General features: G+C 37.9%; 2 protein-coding genes across 3 annotated transcripts; one reads left to right on the forward strand and one right to left on the reverse strand.

Moving 5' to 3' along the window:
• Window positions 1–255: 255 nt before the first annotated feature.
• Window positions 256–10,287, forward strand: LOC135617996 (uncharacterized). 2 transcript variants are annotated; one of them, XM_065118884.1, is made up of 14 exons: window positions 256–668; window positions 796–974; window positions 1,091–1,182; window positions 1,275–2,115; window positions 2,227–2,294; window positions 2,377–2,447; window positions 5,129–5,228; window positions 6,464–6,549; window positions 7,093–7,175; window positions 7,333–7,463; window positions 7,549–7,650; window positions 8,203–8,496; window positions 8,600–8,722; window positions 9,662–10,287. In XM_065118884.1, exons 2-14 carry the CDS (start codon window positions 971–973, stop codon window positions 10,049–10,051), a joined length of 2,385 nt encoding a protein of 794 aa, XP_064974956.1. In that variant the 5' UTR covers window positions 256–668; window positions 796–970; the 3' UTR covers window positions 10,052–10,287. The 2 variants fall into 2 exon arrangements, with proteins under 2 accessions (XP_064974956.1, XP_064974957.1); XM_065118885.1 differs by having other exon boundaries at window positions 269–343.
• A 1,767-nt stretch (window positions 10,288–12,054) lies between these two features.
• LOC103993080 (RNA polymerase II C-terminal domain phosphatase-like 4) lies at window positions 12,055–22,067 on the reverse strand. Its single transcript, XM_009413025.3, has 9 exons — window positions 21,933–22,067; window positions 21,622–21,800; window positions 21,025–21,110; window positions 18,546–18,673; window positions 17,194–17,374; window positions 16,495–16,784; window positions 13,168–13,356; window positions 13,047–13,082; window positions 12,055–12,598 (listed from the first exon to the last, which is right to left on the reverse strand). The coding sequence occupies exons 2-9, from the start codon at window positions 21,774–21,776 to the stop codon at window positions 12,281–12,283; spliced, it is 1,383 nt and encodes a 460-aa protein (XP_009411300.2). The 5' UTR covers window positions 21,777–21,800; window positions 21,933–22,067; the 3' UTR covers window positions 12,055–12,280.
• Between the last annotated feature and the right edge of the window lie 1,076 nt (window positions 22,068–23,143).

A 23,143-nucleotide genomic window follows, 5' to 3' on the forward strand; every position in this document is an offset into this window, starting at 1 on the left:
TTAATAGGGATTATATCAACATGGATCTACGTTATCACGTACGTCATTCTCGCATGTCGAACATCTGATCTGTCCTGATCCGAATCCGAGATCCGTTTCCTTTTTTATTGGCGTGGATCATACAATACGATCCGAATAACCCGATGGCGATTTGATCCGATATGGATCGAGGTCGAACTGACCCGACCCCATATATTTTAATTACACTAAATATAAATCCACTAAGTTACTGACCCGAACGAGTCGCGCTCTCCTCCCCCACCGCCTTACGCCTTCGTTTCAGGTCGATCCTCTCCTTCCCGCGGCCGTGCGCTGCCTCCACCTCCGCGGCGACCCCCCTACGGTAATTCTTCTTCCTCCCTCTCTCTCTCATTCCCTCCCATTGTCTCCCTCTCGCCCTTCTTGTTTCTCCCTCCAAGAGCTGCCTCCCTTCCCTTGGTCTCTCCGAGCGTGACGTAGTCGAGGCGGTCGACATCGCAGCCGGAGACGCGGCGTACATCTCGAAGGGGGATTTGACCTCGAGGACGATGCGGTCGTTGTCGAGGTGGGTGACCATGGGAGGGAGGGGAAGTAGGAGGTAGTAGACGCGGCGTCGACGGGTTCCCTGCACCGTTTCCCCGGCGGTGGGCGTCGCGAGCAAGTGCGACGACCGAGGAGAATTAGGGAAGGTAATGGATGTGGCAATGATCGATTTGTTGCGGATCGAATACCCGATCATCCGGATCCGACCCGGAGTTAGCCGTTTGCTTTAGTGTTGACGTCAATTCTTTTCTTGGTTTTAAATATCCGACGCAGGTCTGGATCCGCTTGACCGGCCTTCACGCGGTCTGAAACCCGTTATGGGATTTTGCGGACCGAACCACACCGGTCTCTCCTGTGTTTAGGGTTTTGATTGAAGGGTTTTCTGGGGTTCGGAATTGCCCGAGATCTCGACCTCCTGTTTGAAAGAATACCGCTGAGGAACTCGATTATGGGTATAGTGAATTACTATATGTGTTTTCTCGATTCTTCACGCTGAAATTTTACTGAAAAATTTGCCAACAAAAATCGTTTTTTTTAATCGTGTCTCTTATATTGTTGTTCTTCACAGAGAGACCTGCAGAAACATCTCGGCGAGAGAAGAGGAAAGAAGCCCGGTTGGCAAAGCAACAGAACCGATTCGTCTCCTGGATCCAGCATCAAGTATATATAGTCACTACTGTTCTTGCTTTAATCTGTGGAGCTTTTTTTTTTTTTTTTGCTGATTTTGTTTTTTGAAATTCTTCTGAACAAAGAGTGGTAAGAACAAGAAGAAGAAGAAGAAGTCATCATTGGATTCGGAACCACAGTCTGAAATGGTGGCTTCGGAGAGGAAAATTAAGAAGATGAAGATGTCAGATTCTTTGAAGAAGGGGAAGTCTAAAACTAAGTTTCAGGAATTTCTGGAATTGGAGACGGGCAAGGGCGTTTTAAGCGGTGAGGAGGATCTCGAGATGGAGAAGAGGCTGTCAAAGAAGCTCAAAGTCAAGGACACGAAGCTGCGCGGCCCTGATGATGGGATAAATTTTCTAATTGGTGAGAGCCCATCTGAACCATACTCCATGTTCGATGATGACACTTGTGGAGAGGATGAAGTAGATGATGATGCAATAGAGGAGGATGTCTCATCAATGAAGAAGAAGCACAAGAAGAAGAAAAAGTCATCTGATGCTTCAATAGAGCTACCAGAACATGAAGTTGCTGGTGGAGAGGATGAATTCGATGATGATGATGTAATAGAGGAGAATGTCTCATCGATGAAGAAGAAGCACAAGAATAAGAAAAAGTTGTCTCATGCTTCAATGGAGCAATCAGAATGTGAAGTTGCTGTCGTTGAGAAGGGGACTCCGGAGAAGGTCAATACCTCACATGTGGATGTGGGTCAGAAGAAGCGTAAGAAAAAGAATTCACTTGCTGCTTCACAAGAGCATCCAGTGGTGGACGGGGATGCAAAGAAGCTTGATGTATTGGACACAGAAGAAACTCATTCTGTAGAACCTGCAACAGTTCCAAGTGTGAAATATATGCCTCCTCAGGTGCGAGCTCGTCTGGGTATCGAATTCGATGAGCTTCTTGAGATTCGTCGTAGGGTGAAAAGTATGAACACTTATCTGGTTGAAGATCAAATTTTATGTTATATAAAAATATGCCTCTAGTTTATTTTCAGTAAGACTGACAATTTTTGTTGTTGATCACTTGCTTTTTCAGGACTTCTGAACCAGCTTAATGATTCCAATGTGGAATCAATTACCAAAGAAGTGGCTACAATCTTTCGAGTACTACTCTAATATTAGATTGTGTATTTGTCTTTTGTGTTTCATGGTAATGTTTACAATATCATGGCTGAGACTTCGACAGTCACTCTCTCGCAGTGATGGCTGTCAGATAATTGGTCAGGCATTTCTGGAATCGTCTACCAAAAATGAAAGGTTTTGCCTCTTTCCTCCTATTAGTGAATGCAAGCATAGTAGTGCCATATTCTAGTTCTTTGAGCTACTAAATTGAGATTTCTTAAGTGCTACATGTCAATCTTATTGCACAGTGTTTTTGATGTCTCATCATAATTAGAAGTTAAAGTGCAGAAAACATTTTATGAGACCAGTGGAAAGATAGAATGTTTTTTCTTCTTTTTATATTCAAGAGTACCTTTTCCAACCTCAATAGCAAGCTAAATTGAAGTGTTTAATATTTTTCCAACATACAAACACAATTTGAACTTTTTCATGACATAATGTTCGCACAAAACATGGAGGAATAGTTTTGACTCCTAGGTATTTTGCTGTGTTACCCATCGCAGACTCGGAATTGAAATTAGGCATTTATTAGTCTGCACCTTTTTTCTTACAAAAGATTTGATACTTGGTGTTTTTTCTTAGATTGAACCATATGTTGGACATAAATTTCTACGCTAGATTGATGGCAAAGCCTTGGGAAATTGTGATAAGCTAAGCTTAAACCATATTGGTTTTGCTCCAAAAGAGTACTCAAATATTTGGGGCTGTATAGAACCTCTTATAGCGGCCCACATGTAGCCACTAGGAATACACATGCTCCGTTGTTCAACTAGTTGATTCCCATTGGTGATGTGGGATCTCATGATGTTGTAAACCTACCAAGTTGCAATCAACATTCTTGGTGTCGTACCTTCACCAATTTAGAGCTTCAAGTGGTGTCCATACCAAAATTAGTTAATGCTTCAATACTATATATATGTAATGATCCAAATCATTTAACTCAGGTTGCTCTCCGGATGTGCTTAAACCATGGAATGTGATTTCATCTGAAACGGTATGTACCGGATAATATTCACCAATCTGATCATCAATTGGGTTGTGGATTGATCCTTTTCAGACGGTCTGGTCCAGCTTGTTCTTTTTAAGCTCTTGATTTAAAAAAGAAGCAAGAGTCAACAAGACCCTAATTGCATCTTGAGAGACATGCGAGGGCCCTCGCCCTGTGCCAGTGTCGGTCCTGCCATCACTGATCCCACCGCCAGCCCATTCAACCATCGACCGCCAACCTGCTCAATATCCTAGTGCTCCCCTTTTCCTCCTCTGCTTCGTCTCCACCTCTTCCTCTTTCTTTCTCCTCCCCCTTACCCCCTTTTTGGTACCATGGTATGCGTCAGTGTACTGAAACATCGGCATGAACTGAACCAGTATCAGTCCCGCTATGGACTGGCATGGGTCTGACATTTAACTACAATCCTTTGTATATACTAACATAAAATCTTGCACCTTGGCTTACATTAGTTTTGCGTTGGTGCCTTTTACTAAGTTCTAATTGTTTGTGGATTGATTTTGGGCTATGATAAACCTTGTCATATTTGGATTTATTGGATTGCTGATTTCTCTGTGTATTTTAAATAAAATAGGTACAAATAGGCTGTTATAAATATAAATATGATAGTTCTTGTTTGCTATTAATGCTACAAATGATGCTAGAGTGTTTAGATATTTAGATGTTTAGAGTAAGATATTAAAACTCGAAGAAGAGGAACTTAGATGCTGAGCTTATACTGAAGAGTGATTTTTGTGGTGATAGCTTTGTGTCTTCTGTTGCAAGATACTGTAATGTGGAGATTGTGTTGTTATTTTCATAAGTGCCAACTGAAATAGTATGTGTATGAGTTCACTGCTGTCAGTTGCTGTCATTTGACCTAAGGCTGAGGTAATTAAGTTTTGGGAGTCTTAAGTGGTAGTTGAAACTTGAAACTCAGGACCACCAACAGGACAAATTTGGATCTCTGTACACCTATGAAGTGGTTTATTCATATGTGTTTGTGGTATAAAATTGTAGCTATCGTCAGTAATTTTTATTGTGACAACCAAGACATCATGATATTTACTTGGGTTACTGGGCTGACCAATGTATTTATTTGTTCACTTATGACTTGAGTATACAACAGTTACTTATTTGTCACGTATATTGAAAATAAGAAAAACATTTGATCTTTTCTGTTCGGGAGAACTTGTACTACAATTTTATCCATAGTATTCATACAAAATGATAAGCTCACTGGAAATGGCACAAAAATGAAAATATATAGTTGTTGTTTGGAGATAATTTGTAACATTTTACTTCTTCACTAACAACCAAAGAGATGGGCTAGGGAAATATTTCGGTTCAGCTCGACAATATGCAACCACTGGGGAAGTCTGTATTTTAAGGATTGTGAGAATAAAAGACTGTAAATTACTTGTCCATTCCCTAATGGGTCAAGTAATATGCACATAGTCTTCCAAAACGGTTAGATTCTTGCATTTAGGAAACACATTGAGGAATTTTTGGTACCTCCTTGAAGTGGCAAAAGATCTAATTGCTTGCCAACCTATTTTGACTTCTTTCTTATTTTTGTTTATTTCTTTCTCTATTTCTTCTATTGTTTGTTTGAGTTCTTACTTCTGCTAGCATCTATAAGATGAAGGAAGAAAGAGTACGAGTCTGCTGTTTGGCCTTTTCTTTTCTTACAATTGGATTCTCGTCAGATTCTTATTTGTTATAGTCATTTTTTATTCTTCCATCAAATGATTGATCTTGTAATTTGTTTAGTGAAGTGATTTGCTAGAATCTGCAACATAATTCTGAACATATGTTGGTTCCTTTTCAGTTTTTCTGCTGCTTTTGCAGCTTTTGTTGCAGGCATGGCATGTTCAGTTGGAATTGATTTTAGCGCAAAGCTCATTGCTTCTCTCACTCAGTCATTTGAGGTATGATTAAGAATCAAGTCCAAGTGTCAATTTATCAATCACTTCAATCAGTTTGAAAGTGATGTGTGGTTGTGTATGTAAAGTCCAGTATTGTCAAAACTCAAAAGTGCTAGGCACTAAAAGCACCAATGTGCCTTATTGTTTGAGATGCTTGTTGCTTGCCTCTTGAGGAAAACAAGATACTTACCTTACAAAAATTATAAAAACATATAATGATTAAAACAGAAACTTCAATCAAGGCATGAGTTTATATCATCATTATGTCAAAACAGGAACTTCATGTTGTTCTAACAGAAATATTCCATGTTTAGTAGTTTTATCATTAAACATTTTAAATGATAGTATTATAGTCTTTTGAATCTTTTAATTTCATCCAAAATCCCTTTTAATATTTCTTGATGTTTTATCTTATTGGCATACAGTCGTCCTTGTCCTTCAAGGTAACTTGAATTGCCATGTCAAATTGATTAATTAAACCATAAGAGAGAGAGAGAGAGAGAGAGAGAGAGAGAGAGAGAGAGAGAGAGAGAGAGAAGGCAGTTGAGGATTGGCTTTGATTGTGGATAGTGGAGAAAGAAGAGGGGGGAGAAGAGGGCAGAGAGGGTGACAACAATCAGTGCTGGCCGTAGAGAGAGGAGAAGAGAAGAAGAAGGGAAAGGGGAGAGACGAGGAAAGAGAGGCCCGGGATGGTGGATGCTGGTCATGCACAAACAAGAGTAGAGAGAACAGGGAAGAGAGAAGATAGGATGGTGACTGTGTTGGAGGGGATGCAATTGGCTTTGTACCAGGTTGGTGGGGAGTTAGGTTGCCTATGCCATCCAGGTGAGTGGTTGGGACGCTCAACATCTCAACCGAGGCATTCACCTAGGCAATGCCTTGTTAAAGCACCTTGCCTAGGGCCCATCAAGGTGCTTAAGCCTTGCCTCCCCTTGCCCAAGCACCTAGACGACCAACCAAACGCCTCTTGACATCACTAGTGCAATCTTCGAGATATATACTGGGTTTTATCAGACTACTTATACTTCTTTATATTTGACTTAATTTTTTTGAATAGTCATTCTGTAATGGTCATTCTTCTCTATTGCTGCTTCAGTGAATTATTTCAACCACTAATTATTTAGATCTTTTTAATAATTATTTTTTACATCGTTGCCAAATATTGTGCTTTGGTTTTTTCTTTTCCTAGGCTTGTTGTTGGTGGATTTGTATACTTAACCATTTCATTTTCATTTTAGGATGAGTACGCGAAGGAGAATTGCATGTTTTTGAAGAATTATGCAAAGATTCTTTGTGATATGTGCATTTTTGGTGTCTGTTCCAGGTTTGTAGACTGCAGTATTGGACACGGTTCCTAAGTCTGCATTTACCTTTCGTAGTTTGTTTTATTCATTTCAAGTTTTTCTTTATGCGTAAAAGCTGTTTATGGAGGAAAATTTATTGTTTGGAGGTGCATATGCATGATACTTAGGAAATTTATACTTTTTGAAATTATCCTTGAGTCTCTAGTCATTTCTTTTCTTTGAATTAAGATATCATTGCTGAGTAGCATCCATGATGAGGTCCTTGGTACAAATAGCATGGATGCATTTGTGACAAATGGCATTTGAGAGAGTTCTAGTAGAAGCATTACTGGTTACACATTTTATCTTTGGTTTTTGGTTCTTTCTTTTCCATTTTGGTAACCTTTATGCTGTTGTATAGTTTGTGCTATAAATACCTTCTTCTATATGCCTTTCAGATAGGATAATCTGACTGTCCTATGAATTCTAACTTGAAGAAGTTGCCACTCATTATTGCTTTTTTCTGAGTTTGCAGTGATTATTGTCATCAGTGCTGATATTTGATCATCTGATTCTATCTGCAGTGATCTCATATATGACCTGCTTTCAGTATTGAGCAAGCGTTTGACGGAGTTGGATGTGTCCGTTATAGATACAATACTAGATTGTATGCTCTTTTGAAACTCAATTTTAACTTTGTGATTTAGTTGGCAACAAGTTATGTTCTGAAAATTTTGAAATTCTTGGTTCTTCTCACCTATCATTTGCAAAAGCCAAAGTAGCTCCATATCAATTTCACATTTTTATTTATGATGAATGGACAGATTGTGGAATGAAACTTAGGGGTGATGATCCTGCTGCCATGAAAGATTTCATCTTCAATATTCAGAATAGAGTAAATGAGTTTAGATCTCATTCTGATGGCACACGAGATGGGAAACAAAGTATTAGTAAAGTAAGCTCCTCATATATTTGTTGATTAAGCATCTCCATGTCAATCTGAACATGCATTTTTCTTTTCTGGTTTTCTTTCTTTGCAGATGGACTTCATGCTCGAGAGAATATGCGACATTAAGAACAATAAGATAAGGCTTAAAGAGGTCCCTGCACATCATACACGGTTGAAAAAATGGCTGCAGAAGGTCTTGTATTATGCTTTTGTTGATAACCTTTGTAGATTGGCCAATTTGCTTTTAAATCATGTAGGAATTTTTTTCTAGGCCAAATCATGTTGTAAGCAGAAGCCCTTTTTGCCTGAAACTTTATCCATGCTCCCTAAATTTTGGGTTCTTAAATTTCACCCTTAGTTTTAGTGTACAAATCTACACATAGGGGCAGAAAGTTAAGTCAGGTGGACAGCTCTGTTGGTACATGTGTATATGAAATAACTGCAAACTATTTTTTGATTTTTTTGTCATGTGTATAAAAATTGTAGTTAGAGAAAGTAAAGTCAAAGTTTGTGAGTAGGAGAAAATGAGAGTAGTGCCAAAGATAGTTATTGTTGTCGTAGCTTTTGCATATTCTGCATTCTGTCGCAAGTTAGGTGCATCTCTTACCCAAAAGAATCAGGACATCTTTCATGCATACAAATTACGAGCTATACCTTTCTGTTCTCTGTCTTCAGCTAGCAACTTTTGTGGACACCATACTTCCTATGCTTTAAATTTCCTAAAAGTTGGATCAATCTTTTGCAGCTAAGAGGAGAGGACATTCTCCTTCGAGGGCTCAAGTGGAGCAAGCTGCTTGATACTGAAAAGAAAGGCCAATGGTGGATTTCAGGGGAAGTTGCCTCTGGTATTGATGATGTCGAGGATATGCCGACTACAATAATCAAGGAGGTTGTAGAAGCTCAAAAATTAGTTCAGCTTGCGGCTGCACAAAGGATGAATACTGATATTAGAAGAGCGATATTCTGCATTATCATGAGTGGGGAAGACTACCTTGATGCATTTGAGAAACTTTTGAGACTCGATCTAACTGGGAAGCAGGTTTGTTCTATTGTCATGTATTTTTCTTTGTCATTTTTGAGGGGAGGGGAGTGTTCAGTTTCAACCTCATTAAACTCTTGTCTTTTAAAATACCAATCCACAGGACCGGGAGATTATGAGGGTCCTTGTTGATTGTTGTCTGCAAGAAAAGGTTTTCAATAAGTATTACACAGTCTTGGCTTCTAAGTTATGTAGCCATGATAAAAATAACAAGTTCAGCTTGCAGGTATGCTGCTCATTCATCTGTTTGTCTAATTGTTCCATTATTGCTGCTTATTTTTTGCTCCCGATTAACCTTAAAGCAGCTTTTTAAATATTAATCATGGGAATAGACTAACTAATTATCAATAGTATAATCGTTATGTAATATGGTGATTGGTGATAATAGTCATCATTGTTGTAGCTCGTCATAATTATTTCTCTTCTTATTTGTTTTTTTTTTAATTGTTAATTTTTGGTTCATGAGATTTTGTGTAAATTTGTCTGATGTGCATGCATTCATTTCCCAACTGGATTTATGTGCTAAAAAGAGTCTCTACTTGTTGATGGAGCCATGATATTTGTCTTTACTCCTATTAACATAGTTTTTAGTTCTCCATAGGCCATAATGTACTAAATTTTCTGTCATATGCTACGGTCATATCTAGCCCTACAAATAAATGCAGTTGTCAGATAAGATCTCATGATTTTTACCAAAGAAGAATGTAAGAATGCAAATGTACAAATCACATTGACATATGGCTTTTGGCAACTAGCGGGAAAATTTAATTTGGATATATGATATGTTTATGTATTGTTGAATAAGTTCTCCAATTAGGCATTCAGTATACGCCTGTTGTCTTTTGGGGATCCTGTACTAGTCAATCACAATAGAATGCTCAGGCCTGTACACTGGAGAAAGTCAAAAGGTGTTGATGTTTCCAAAGTTTTTGAGCGAGCTCCTCATGGTTGTCTTTACTTTGATTGTACAAAATAATATTTGAAAAGCTGTCAATGAGCTCCTCATGGTTCCATCTTTTTTTTGGTTAGATGATGTGGAATTGTCCTATCATAAGAATATCCAATTCTGTAGATGTGAGGAAGTTAAAGCTATGGCTTGTTGGTTCATGTTCTCTCTGTTTCTCATGATTCTCTAATGTTATTCTTATTTTTCTGGTATTGGCAGTACTGCTTATGGGACCATTTTAAAGAACTGGAATCGATGGATTTAAACCGCTCCATGAACCTTGCAAGATTTATCGCCGAGATGTTATCCAGCTTCTCTCTCTCCCTTGCTATCCTAAAGACTGTCGATCTGACAAATCCCATGAACCTAACCCCGAAAAGGGTCATGCATTTCAGAATGCTCTTCGAGGCTGTTTTCAACAACAGTGACGCCTTGGTATGGAATATCTTCACCCGAATCGGTGCCATTCCTGAGCTAGAGGAATTAAGGAACAGCCTCGTCTACTTCATCAAGCAGTATGTCGTCGCTGTAAGCAGTGAAAAATCTGTTGCTGGAAAATTCAAGATGGCAAAGAAAGCACTCAATAATGTAGCTGGCGTGCTGATGTAAAATGGTTTAACCTTTTGGGGTACCCAGGCGAACTGGCGTCGTAGTTTCTTATTGAATGTGCAATGGCTAGGGTCCGTTTTGTGGTTTCGTTTTTGGTTTTATATTAAGTCTAATTTTGGCTCTAGATTATGCAATCCTTGTGGATTCTTTAGAAGCCTTGACGGAAGTATTAGAGAGACTGTCCGTAGACAGTGTAAAACATCACCATTCAAAAGCACTACTGAGTTTCTTTTTAAGGGATGTTTGACATTTATGTTTCTAAGCAAATTTAATCTTATTAATCAGAATAATGTACAATACTGAGTTGTTCTGCAGATCGGTATTTACCGTCCGGTCAACACCATACCCTACAGATTTTTCAAGCCTGATGTTGTGTGGGGTCTAGACATTTTATGAGCGAGCTTCCTTGTTATAAATTTAGTTAGTTTTATCTGTCATATAGTATCCTCCTTCATTCGTAAAAGGGATCAAGGATCCAACATGTAGCTCCTAGGTGTTTTGTTGGTTGTCCCTTCGTGTCACTCTACGAAGCTAGAAAATAATCAAAATGACTATTCGGATAGTTTATTTTTGGATAATTTTATCTTTATATAATAATTACATAAAACCTATGTTGATAAGCATGAAATAATCATAAAAGTCAATCAAAATGAGGCTACCAAACCTACTGCAAACACTTTACATGTTGTGAAAAAAAATGAATAAAACCAAAAACACAGATATACACAAGCATTACATCAAATACCTTACTTATAACTTTGTCTGTGATATTCTTCTCCGCTTATTTCTTCGACATCCACATCGAAGCCTTTGTGGAAGCTGCATCTCCCCGCTGTGCTATTTTAACTCGTCGATGACTTTGTCTTTAGTGTGAGGTCAATTGTTGATTTTTATTGGTTTATATGAATCATCTAAATAAAGTAAAAAACATTCCTTGTTATATGCTAGTCCCCAAATGTTTCATGCCATTTAAATTAGGTGGATGTCTGTAGGAACTTTAACGAGTATCATCGCTTAGACTTTAAAAATTTTGAAGTATTTCCTTCGTAAAGTTTACCCAATGATTTTTGTTCTTTTCTTAATTGTTACCTCTAAGTCCACTGTCTTGTGGTATCTAATCGAGCATTCTGTGTGAACAAAATTCATGCTCGGGATTCCAATCGAATGAGATGTTTATGGCACACCGATCTGGAAATGGTCATTATTTTCGGTGAATCGGGACTCGATAATTTTGATTCGTCTAGCTTTAAAAGACAAAAATTCAAAGTGCTCTAGTTATCATTACATATTTCTGATAAATAAATTTTGATTAATCTAGCTTTAAAAGACAAAAATTCAAAGTATCGATACTCTTCGTTTATAACAAGTTAGCCCTGATCACGAGTTGGTGATTACTAATCAAATCGGAACTGAGGTTTGACAGTTCAGTTCTAATAGTACGGATCAAAGGACAAATCATGCCACAGAATATGAAATATGAAATGCTAGCTATTAGAACTGAACTGTCTAACCATACCGACATGAAAACAAACCGATGTATCAATTATATCTCGATCATCCATTGGATTGATACGTATCGCCCGTGTCGAACAATATGTCACGATACAATAAACCTTATGAAACCTTTTTTTTACTTTCTTTTTTAACAATTTAAACTGTTCATTTAAATCAAAATTAAAAACAAAACAAATTGTTTTGAATTGAAACAAAAACCAATAGTTCCAGAACCCAAACTAACTAAAACCAACGGAGTTCCAATTCCATGACAAATGGAACCAAAACCATCGATTCCATTTTCAATGAAATTTGGAACCGTCGATCACGTCTATAAGTCATAGATCATAACAACATATTAATCCGAAACACACATGCAAATTAGAGTGAAACAAAGTATTGCTGCTCGGCCTCCGGTCATCAAGGATCTGAAAAACCAGAACCAAACTTCTAATGACCACATATCATGCAAAGATATGCCTGAAATAAGATAGAGAATGAGCATAAAGTGAAAAAGTAGAAGCCATTTTAAGAAATTTAAACTTTTCTTAGACTAACAAAGAAAGCAAGAGAGAAACATTTACATGTTTGTATGACAATCAACAATCCTCGCATTCCAGCTGGCATATAAGATTGTTACAGGAATAGTGATTGACTGTCCAAGGCGTATCTGGGTCATCAATACATGGGCAGATAGAAGATCCATCGTAAGGCTTTTCAGAATTTGAAGAGAAGTCAAGCATTACGATTTCGTAGATTACTAATAGGGAAATCATCCTCCTTTTGACGTTGCCATAAGAAGTTTGTTGCTTCGATCCAGTATGGACTGACCAAAAACTTCTCGTTCTGCAAAGCCCAACGCGACTTCTGTGTGCCTGTGTCCATTGAAACGACATGCGTTACGGATGGGTCCACCTCTGCGCAGCATGTTGCACCTAATCGTTCAGCCATCTTCCAGATTGGCTGATCTTGAGCTGGTGACTTGGATGGAAAGACCCTACTAAATACTATTTTGCACCCTTGTAATATCTCATGTCTGATGCCTTTGAGGACCTACAGAAAATCAAAAAGTAATAAAAAGCATCGTAACGACCCACCTAGAAGTCTTAGCTGGGCAGAGACGTTAACCAAGTCTGCAGGGCTCATGATTTGCTTGAAGTTCTTTTAATCTAACAATCAATGCATATTATAAGAACATTCAAAATCAAATCCCGTGTATGATGGCAAAATTATAGGATCACAATATCTGTACCATCCATGATGGTACAGATAAAATGGATTAAATGTAAAGCCACAAAACAAAATATATAAAATTTCTAAAATTTAGAACAAACTCAGTTCAGGAAAATGGGTTAAAGCCTTAAACAAAAAGAAACCTGCAGTTGGATTAACAGAAGTTAGAGATCAACTAAAATGGAGCCATTGTGCATCCTTTTTTAAAGGTTTGAAGACAAGACACAAAAATATGTATAGGATGAGTTGTACGATAACACTGATTTACCTGCCTTACATCTCTTGACGTATCAGGACCAACGACCTGAAATAGGCTACTAATAAGTATCAAGGAAAAAAAAGGAAAGTCCAAACACAACTAGATTTGAAAGAGAGGCAATGAAACTCACAGGATCGAAAAACATTTGGTGAGCCCGCTTTAGAACATTAAGGACGGTTGCAAGTGCACCATCAGACTCTCTTTCATCTTTCATCAACTCCGATAAAGATTTGGCACCAAAACCAAATTGCCGACAACTAGAAGCAAAGAAATGGTATCTCTCCATTTGAATCAAATTCTCTTTGTGTCTATGCCACACCTGCAGTAATGACAACTTCTGCATAAGCCAAGCTACAAGGAAAACAGAAAATGAACAACTGATTATGTTAAAAACATAGCAATAAATTATAATATATCAAGATCACCTTATCAATATATAATAAATATGAAAGCATTTTTTCCCCTCTTTTCACTACATATTTCTCATCTACTGAGACCTCTTTTCTGCATTTTATATGATATATGACCTACCTATGATTTAGCATAAGCATATATGCTACAAATTCTTTATTTGGCAGGGTAAAAGACCTAACAGCTCATTACCAAATCAAGCATCTTTCCAAATTTGCTGCTATGCACACTTATGTTGTTACTCTTCAAAATAATAAATGGTGAAGAAGTGCAAAAGACTGTATTCACTTCAAGATAATATTTATATTTATATATGCCAGTTTTCCGATAGGCTGAAGGTTTGTAACTTAAATGAGGTCCAAAATCTTCACCAAGAATAAGCACTTTCAACTGACACAAAAGGTAGAAATTACTGTTTTGCATCTTGTAATGGGTAAGGTTAAATAACTTTCCAATTCGAAGGCAGGGCATGTAGCCACAGATCATTGCAAGTTTAGACAAGGACTTCCATTTCGCCCAAAACCATATGAAATAGGCAACACGTACCAGTTCGAGTGCTAACCAATATGTGGACCCACCCCAGTCTGGTCTGCCTTATAGAAGGGATAGTGGGAAACCCTAAATCCCACTTCCGCGCTGTCACGAACGGTCGTCGCGCACTCGCAACAACTCCATTCAACGAACCGTTCGTCGCTCACACCTACATGTACAGCTGCTTGATAGCATGTTTTCTCTTGGGTTTGAGTCATTTTGCTTGTAAAAATGTAAGTTCGAACAAGCTGCAGCGTTACAAAGCGACCGCTCACCAAACCGAGCAAAACAGCCCCAAAACAGCTCCATTTTCGCGTGCCGCGGGCTGATTTCTGGAATCTGCCTTCGCTCACCAAAACGTCAGCCATCTCAGCCCTCTTGAACCCCCCGGGTGGCACAGGGCTGGATGGGGCTTCGGTTATATACCGGGCGTTGAACACTCTTTCGCAAGTTCGCACGTTGCCTTGACGGGAACATGTTGTCACGCCCGGGACCAGGTGAGCGGCTGTTTGTGGGCTTGCAGCTGTTCGTTCAACCTTCTAAAGCCCTTGTTTTCCCCCTCTCCCCCTTTTTTCTTGTGCACGCAAGGTGCTCGCTGAATTGCTTGTAAAGCTTCCCCTTTTCGCGAGACATCGGAACTTGTCCGCCGCTCGTTCTTTCAAACTAATCAACTTTCTCTTTTTACAGGTCCTTCGGGACCGGCGAGAGGTTACAAGTTGGCCGATCCTTGTATCGCAAGGGCGAAGCGCGACTTAGGCAACGCAAGCTAAGTTCACGTCTTTGGCCACAAAGGTGCCTCACGCCTTAGGCAATTCCAGCTAAGGCCGTGATAGCGCGGCCTCCACTTCTCATTCAGCCGCGATCGATGCTGCAACTTCTCGCCTCTATCTTCTCATCGTGATCGACACCTACGCTTCTCACGCAGCCGTGATCGATGCTACGACTTCTCACCGTGACTTCTCGCCTCTATCTTCTCACCGCGATCGATGCCTCCACCTCTCACGCAGGCGGCTACTGATGACCTCCGCTTATCACGACCTCATTACACACCGCCACACATGATATTTGCCCTGATCACTTTTCAGGTATGTCTCTTCACCTCTTCCACTTCCTCCACCGTTTCCTCTTCTTCGCTCTTTTTCCTCCTTCCACCACCTTCCCTTCCTCTTCTCCCACTTTTTCTTATTCCCTGAAACACCGATACCTACTGATGTATCATGTCTCAGAACACTGGTACAGAGCAATACAAACCGGTTTGACAAATCTCCAAGACAGATCCAATAACCAAAATGGCGAACCTTGACTCCAAATACCTTGATAGTGCATCTTTTTTGCATATGTTAATCCACCTCCAAGGTTTGATTGCATGCAACTAACAATATGAAAGAACTAACCTTATCATGTGCTCGTGAATATAAGCTACAAGAGCTGATGTTTTAAAAAGCTATGGGGAACACCAACAATACAAGTTGCTCCAGAGGAACATGGCATGATGTAGGAAAATCATAGGAACAAAATATTATTTAATAGAAGAGCTTTGTAAAAGACTGCCATATGTATACATGATGGCTCACTATCAAAACAATCATATTTTTAAGTTATAATATAATACATGAACTTATATATTATAGGCCAATCTTAGATTATGTATGAAATTCAGTAAATCAAATTGCAATTTTCAAGGCTATCTGATGAAAATCCTACAACACTATAATGCACAAGATAAATAGCTTATGGAACTGTAAATTGCTACCCAAAAAACAAGGAATAATGGTTCATAAGTTACAAAAAATAATTTTATAATATCTTTTAACAGCATGAAGAATATAGAAATACCATAAGGCAATGGTCTGGCACCAACAGGGCAAAATATATCATATTTAGTTTCCACTCCAACTTACATATCTTTCATTGCTTTTTCTACTCCAGCAGTCAGTATTATAAAACTTCCACTGCTCCTTCAGTTTCATATACAGTTAGAAGTCCAAATACTTGATAAAACTTTTAAGAACCGTCCAAGTACAAAGTACATTCACCAAGGTTGTTTGCAGGCCAAGTTTAATAAACAGATGAAGTTTTCCACCTTCAAAGCAACATGATGTGGTATATTTCTAGCATATTATTTTAGTAGCTTGTATTTGTGTATATTCATGAAACTTATTCATGCATTGCAATATTGCATAAAACAATCAATTCCCAACTAAATTTAAGAGAAATTTCTTCTCCAAGTGGATTTTCTCAAGGTAAGGCTGACATCACAAATTTTATAATGTGACAGTTTGCTGTAATAACAGTGTGGGCCAACAATCACTTCATGTTTACAAAGATTTATTGGATGAAAGTAGAGTTAACAATGGCAACTACAGAAAAAAGATATTTATGCAGACAAGGCACAAAATCTTCTAAACGGTTTAAATGACATCATCAATCCACAAGACCAAGCAAAGGATTGAGAAAGAAACATGTGAGCCTGACAAAACAAAATGTTGAACACTTGAATCAAAACTAAACTTACAGCTTCGGTGTCATCAAGAATCACCACAATACTTTCTGCACCTAGTACCACATCTAAGCCTTTCTGATGTCGCTGGGTGCAATCAGCTTGAGTAATTACCTTTGAATCAAAGTAGACTTTACCAGGGTCAAGAAGCTTGACTATTTCCATTGCATAAGAACGCTCTGCCATAGTATAAACATACATCTCAAAGAAAGAACTTGCTTCTTTCAGAAAGTTATGAACAAAGGGCCTCAATTTTGTCAACATATGCATAGAGTCCAACTTAAATAAGCTTCTGTCTGGGTCATCTACAGGACATGTAAAAAGTGAGTCAATTAGCACATGAAAATAAAATTTAAGGTCTCAATAAGATCATAGACTTCTGCAAAAAAGCTTGACATATAATGATCCAAATAAACCATCCAGAATTTGGAGAGCCAAAATGGAAGGGATGAACCCAAGTATTTATCTCAAGATTCCTATGGTTTATATTCCAAAGACTATGAAACCAGCCAGCACAGGCAAATATTTCAATATAGAAACTTGTACTATAGAAGTAGACACAAATGTCTGAACTCTCAACATACATGAATAATATCCTGGACGACCCATATGTTCACGACTCTTTCCCTGTCTACCTCCTGTAACTCGATATGTAGAGAGACAAAAAAAAAAGATTCCAACATGATTCAGGAACCAAAGAAGGGTGCATAGTACCTTTCATGGAATCAACCTGTCTTAACAAATATTCTTCTTCGGAAGAGATGTCAGCAAGGCGTGTTGAGTTGAGTAGAGTATGGTCCAAATCTAAGATCAATACCAACTTTTTCTCACGCAATAATTTTTTATGATCTGCACCACGAAGCCTCTCAATTTCCCTCGTACCTAGCTTTAAATCCTGCAAATAACAGCATGTCATATTGTTGAATACAACTTCCAAGTTTTTTAAGTATAAAAGGTAACCATACAAAACAAAGTTGTTTAGAAAATAAATTCAATGTCAAAGAAAATAAAACCCACACAATGCACTCTAATTTTTTTTTTTTCTTTCTTCAGTTTCAAAGAAATGTCAAACTAAACCTTTTTTTGGCAAAAAAATTTATAAAGAATAAATCTAAACTATATTAGAAAATGTTATTCTTCTTTCTTCTTCAGATTTATAACATCGTAAACATAGTTATGAATTAAAAAATGTTTATTCAGATTTGTTTTCACCTCCAAACATCTGGTTAGAATGCCAGGGCACCACCTTAATCAATACAAGAACAATTTTATTCTACTTTCTTCAGATTCTACTTACCAGATGACAACACAGTTTGTGATGTGACTTCTCTCAAAACAAAAGGCAGGATCAAGAGAAAGTATGCTTCTAGTTCTAGCAATGAATCAGATTAAAAATCTGAATACTACAGAATACTAAACTTTGTATACCATAACTACCACAAGTTTCTCTCAAGATACAGTCTTAAAAAGTATTTTCCTCTCTTCAAACTTTCTGTATGGTGTTCAGATTATCAGCTAATCCTTCCCCTATCTACTTGTATGTTCTTTCTAATTACTCTTTTATCCTTTTAAATTTGTGGCTGTAATCAAGCTTTTTCCTCTTCATTATGTCTACTTTCGCCATCAAAATATTAAAGATGATAATAGATATTATGTCAGTTGCAGATCATCATGTTTGTGCACCCATAGGAACTTCTAATAAGATCTCATATATGCGCCGATTACCACTATTTGTTTTCTCAAGAACTGATATGACCAACGCATGAAAATGACTGAAAAATGGCTAACCATCCTCTATAGTCCTCTACAGAATTACCTATGTATAGAAATGTTTATAAACTTCATTTGCCTTAAAAGTTTTGTTCCTTGTGTTCCTAGTGTACCAGAACCGTGTAGCAACACTACACTTTCTTTGTGAAACTAAACACATCAGGATAGTAGCAGGTAAGCAGCATGAAGTTATCACATTCCTTGTAGTTAAGTTGCTACAAGTAATTAATCAAAAAGAAGAAAATAAATGAATTAGTTAAAAAATTCTCCACATTGTGATGGGCATATATATGTACTTTATGAATGTAACCAAATGCAACTCCTGATCCATCGTCCTCTTCTAGCTGCCCACATCTCATGCATAATCCTTTAAAGAATCCAGGATGTGGAGGGCATATATCATTTTTTCCAACAGTGGATGTACCTGAAACAAATTACACAAGATGAACAAATACCTTGAGTTAGCTATCTATCATTTTGTCAGAACTCAGAATGTGACAAAATAAAGGACAATTTTGTGTGAACTGTAAAAAGTATAACTCTTTTAAAAGGATGTAAGCTGGGGTTGCAATATATGGAATTGTACACATTCAACTACTTGAAAATATGAAATATCTAAACGCACAACCATTTTCTTTAATATTCCATACCAGTGAAACACAATGAGTTCCATCTGATGCATGATACACCTTTTTTTTTTTTTGCCAAATTTGGTGTGTTTACGTCTCCCCTAGATGATTAAATTAGGTCAGGTAAGTTTAAGGTTGTCGAGACAAAACTTCCTTCTGAAAAGCTAAGATATCTTTTGGAAGACCAGCATCCACATCTGATCTGGACAAAACTAGGGCAAACAATATCATATTTAAAAGGAAAACAACAGACCAATTACTATATAATTGCTCCTATATTCTCCAAAGTATTGAAACATCGGAAGCATCTCAGGGAAACATTTCCAAGTGCAAAAGTCTTAATTCTACTAAATAACCTTAAGCTCACTACTACACACCTTGAAACAGGTTCTCTTTGTGATTTCCTCGTAGGTGGAAAGCATCTCGTATTTTTCAGAAATAAACATGGTTTACACTAATCTCAACCACTATTGTTTCTTGTTCTCATTTGCTACAGTAAGAGAACATTATACTTCCATTACCAATTGGATTTTCTGCAGCCCATATATTAATAGGAAGTTACAAAAGACAAATAGCATTTACTGAAATCTAGCATCTCTATATAATCAGAGGAAGGTTAACTTGGTCAAACATAACATTTTTTTTACTTTGCCACACAAGCTTCCACATGTTAGCATGGATATATTAATTAAAACTTATGGCTTCCTTCACTTCTTCATTTTTCTTTTACAGTTGCTTCTGAAAAGGCTCACGTACATATATACTCACACACAACTCCTGTGTATCAGAACTTATCTATCATTTTATACGCACACCAAATATGGTTGCCAAGCAGAGGCATCTTCAGCTGCATAAGTTCTTTCGCCTCCAATGTCATGATAAAAACTCTTTTTTTCTAGCCTCCAGTTCAAGTTTCATCAGCGCCAAACAAAATGGCAAAGCTGCAATTTCTTTTGTTGACAACCTCTATGGCTCTATCAAAACCCACTGGATTCTTCTACTTGGATAGTCTCACGACAACCAGTAGGCCATGTTAATTTTTCTTTAAAAAAAACTAATGTAGAAGTCTGCCAGCCAGAAATCATAAGAACCAGATGTCCACACCAAGAAAATCAAATCATTGTTTCCTTTGAATATGAGTTCCGAGCAATAATTACAGACCACCAAAATTTTCAAGAAAAATCTCCTTTCACATTCTCAATGTTAGTTGGTAGGTCCTCAAGTCCATCATTTTTATATAAGCTGAACTGCTCGACTTTTTATGAAAAAAAAAACTAATTTAGAAGCCTGCCAGCCAGGAACCACAAGAGCCAGATGTTCATACCAAGAAAATCCAATCATTGTTTCCTTAGAATATGAGTTCTGAGTGTTAATTTCAGACCACTAAACATTTCAAGAAAAATCTCCTTTCACATTCTCAAAATTAGTTGGTAGGTCCTCAAGTCCATTATTTTAATGTAACCTGAACTGATTTCTCGTATCCATGAGGTGATTCTTCTTTCTCAAGTCCTCACGTACAACTAAATTACTATTATGCTATAACCGCAAACACAAGCAGCAACTCCTGTCCCAAATTGAAAGATGCAACTATAGGATTTTCTAATATTTCGATGCCACTTTCTAGGCAAGAGCAAGTTTTCTGTCACAGCCAACTTCTTGTTCAGAATATCTACCCCAATTACCTGGGTCAAGATGCTTTCTCAAAGTTTACCTTTACAGGAAATATACAAACAAGGTAAAGATTTAATCACATACTGGAGCCTACGACTATCGATTATGCACCCTAGTAAACATACTATGTCAGAATTGCATGCATATATGTGGGGCAAAAACCTAAATGATGTTATTTCGTTCTTGCAGTTCTGACATGTACATACGTCGAGCTCAATGTTCGTCAGACTTCTCAGTAGCATACAGAATCTAGTTAACAATATAGGGTCCAACGACTGCATGAACTAACAATAATCTGCCCTCCTGGATCATGTTCTGAGGTTTTATTTAATGTATCTTAATAATATGGATTTTCATGTAACTAATGTTTGCTAGATTTTGGTATCGACAGTCATGTTCTTTTTTAGACTAGAATACAGGTAAATCTGTAAGAGAATGATAAAATTATCTATCTCATCAAACTAATTAGGGATACCAATATGTTCTTGATTTGTCTCAACCGTCGTTGGTGTTTCAAGATCTTCTAAACTCTCAAAGGCCTCAACTTTGCGTCTCTTAGTCCTGCAAAAGCAAGTAACAAGATAAGGGTCACTAGTGTATGTGCAATACATAAATACATATAAAGACATAACAGTGTACACATCCAAATTACGTGTGAAGTTCTTGAGTAGAGAAGAATGAGTAATTTGAAATCCCACTTAGAAGCAGATACTAGCATTGGTTGGATGACAACCAAAAGAAGATAAAACTCCTAAAATAGTCGAGAAAGAGATGCAAGGGACCAACAACGATCACATATGGGTGGAGCTAATAGAAATTAAGTTATTAGGTTGCCGTGTTGTTTAATAGACTAAGATAATGCTCTAGAGACATAGAACAAGTATCTGACAGATGTAAGCTATGAGAACATCGATCTTCCCTTTCTTTCATGAATAATGGCCCATGTCGTGGACAAATCGACAATGTTGTCATGGTCTAAAAATAAACCCTAAAAGCTGTAATACTAAGGGAATTTGATGCCAATTTAAAACGACAGGGGGATTGCATACCCATTTAGCAGCCCAAAGCATACCTTGGCTCTTGCAAATCATTTTCATCATCGTTTTCGGCTTCCTCTTCATTGGGAGAAGTGTCGGAAGAAGCTAATTCCAACTCCGCATCGAGTAAGGCAGCAAAATCTTCACTGCTACTTGACGATTGCAATGGAGATTCTGCTGCAAGGCTCATTCTTGAGCATTGAATTGTGTGGTCCTTTTACAAACGGACGATTATGTCCATGTCAGCATTGGTGACAGAAATATAATGCGAGGGGAGGAGATGCGAGACAGGAGGGGGGAGAGGAGATCAGGACGGGGAGGAGAGGAGAGGAGAGAAGAAGAGTACCGGAGGGAGGAGGTACTCGGCCTACGGCACCGACACGGAGGAGTGGTGAAGCAGCGGCAGAGAGGAAGGCGAAGAGGCTTAGGGCTCGTCGCGCGTCTGGACTTAGGAACGTTGTTTCGTCGAACAAGGTCTTTTGAGTCGACTCGCGCGCCGAGCCCCAGTTCATATAGAATCCGGTTCGGTGACTCGCTAGGATTGATCTGGACCGTAGGATCCTGCGACCCAACGGTCCAGATGTCGATTTCGCTAACATCGAAGGGTGGTTTATACATCTCCGATGACATCGTCGGCTTTTTAAGTAAGTTAACCGTGGGTGAATAATAATAGGAACGATACCAAGTTATGTAATCCCCCCTATTCATATAAGGTTCTGACTTACCTCAAAAAGATGTATGGAAATGCCTCGTTACCAACACACGGAGTTCTTCTAACCTTCAATTTTGTGCTTAAAATTGATAGACTCATTCGGTGAATTCGATTCATGAATCGAGTTCATCATTAAAGGATAATAATTAAATAAAAAAAATTTAATTAATGAGTTATTATCCGTTTTGAACGATGAACTTTATGAGTCAAATTAAACATCATTGTATATCGACTTATGCGTCAACCGTCAATCTATAATAATAAATAATAAATAAATAAAATAACAAACAATGACACTTCTCTCTCTTTGTATAATATTTACATTAAAAAAAGATTATAATATAATTTAAACAGCCAAGCCTTGCAATCTCCCAAACTCTGTATCTATATCTAACACACGCTAGGATTTTGCTTCGTCATGGTTCATTCCCATTGGACACCATTTAGCTACTTTAAAGTCATCTCAATTATCTCCTTTTGCTTTTTTGACTTTTGGACAAAAAAGAAGGGAAGGTGGATTTAGCTGAGTCGGCGAATTGGGGGATGAAAGCCCAATTGGAGTACCGCTGGAAATCAAAGACATTTTGCTTTCGTGTCAGCATTACCGGAAGATCAAATCTTTTAGTCTCCATCATCATCGTCCTTGCGAGAACAACTCATCCACTGGTAATTGAATTATTATTCGAATTAATGCCTTTCTCCTGCAATCATGCTGAAGAAAATTGCATGCACTTAATATGAACATCAACACCCTTAGCGTGTCCCCATGTCATGTGAGATTTCTACGCTTGGCATTGAATTCGTATTCAGCTATCCAATAACGGAGTCGATTTCCAGTCGGATTC

This window comes from Musa acuminata, chromosome BXJ2-7, assembly GCF_036884655.1.
Source record: "Musa acuminata AAA Group cultivar baxijiao chromosome BXJ2-7, Cavendish_Baxijiao_AAA, whole genome shotgun sequence".
NCBI classification, from domain to species: Eukaryota; Viridiplantae; Streptophyta; class Magnoliopsida; order Zingiberales; family Musaceae; genus Musa; species Musa acuminata.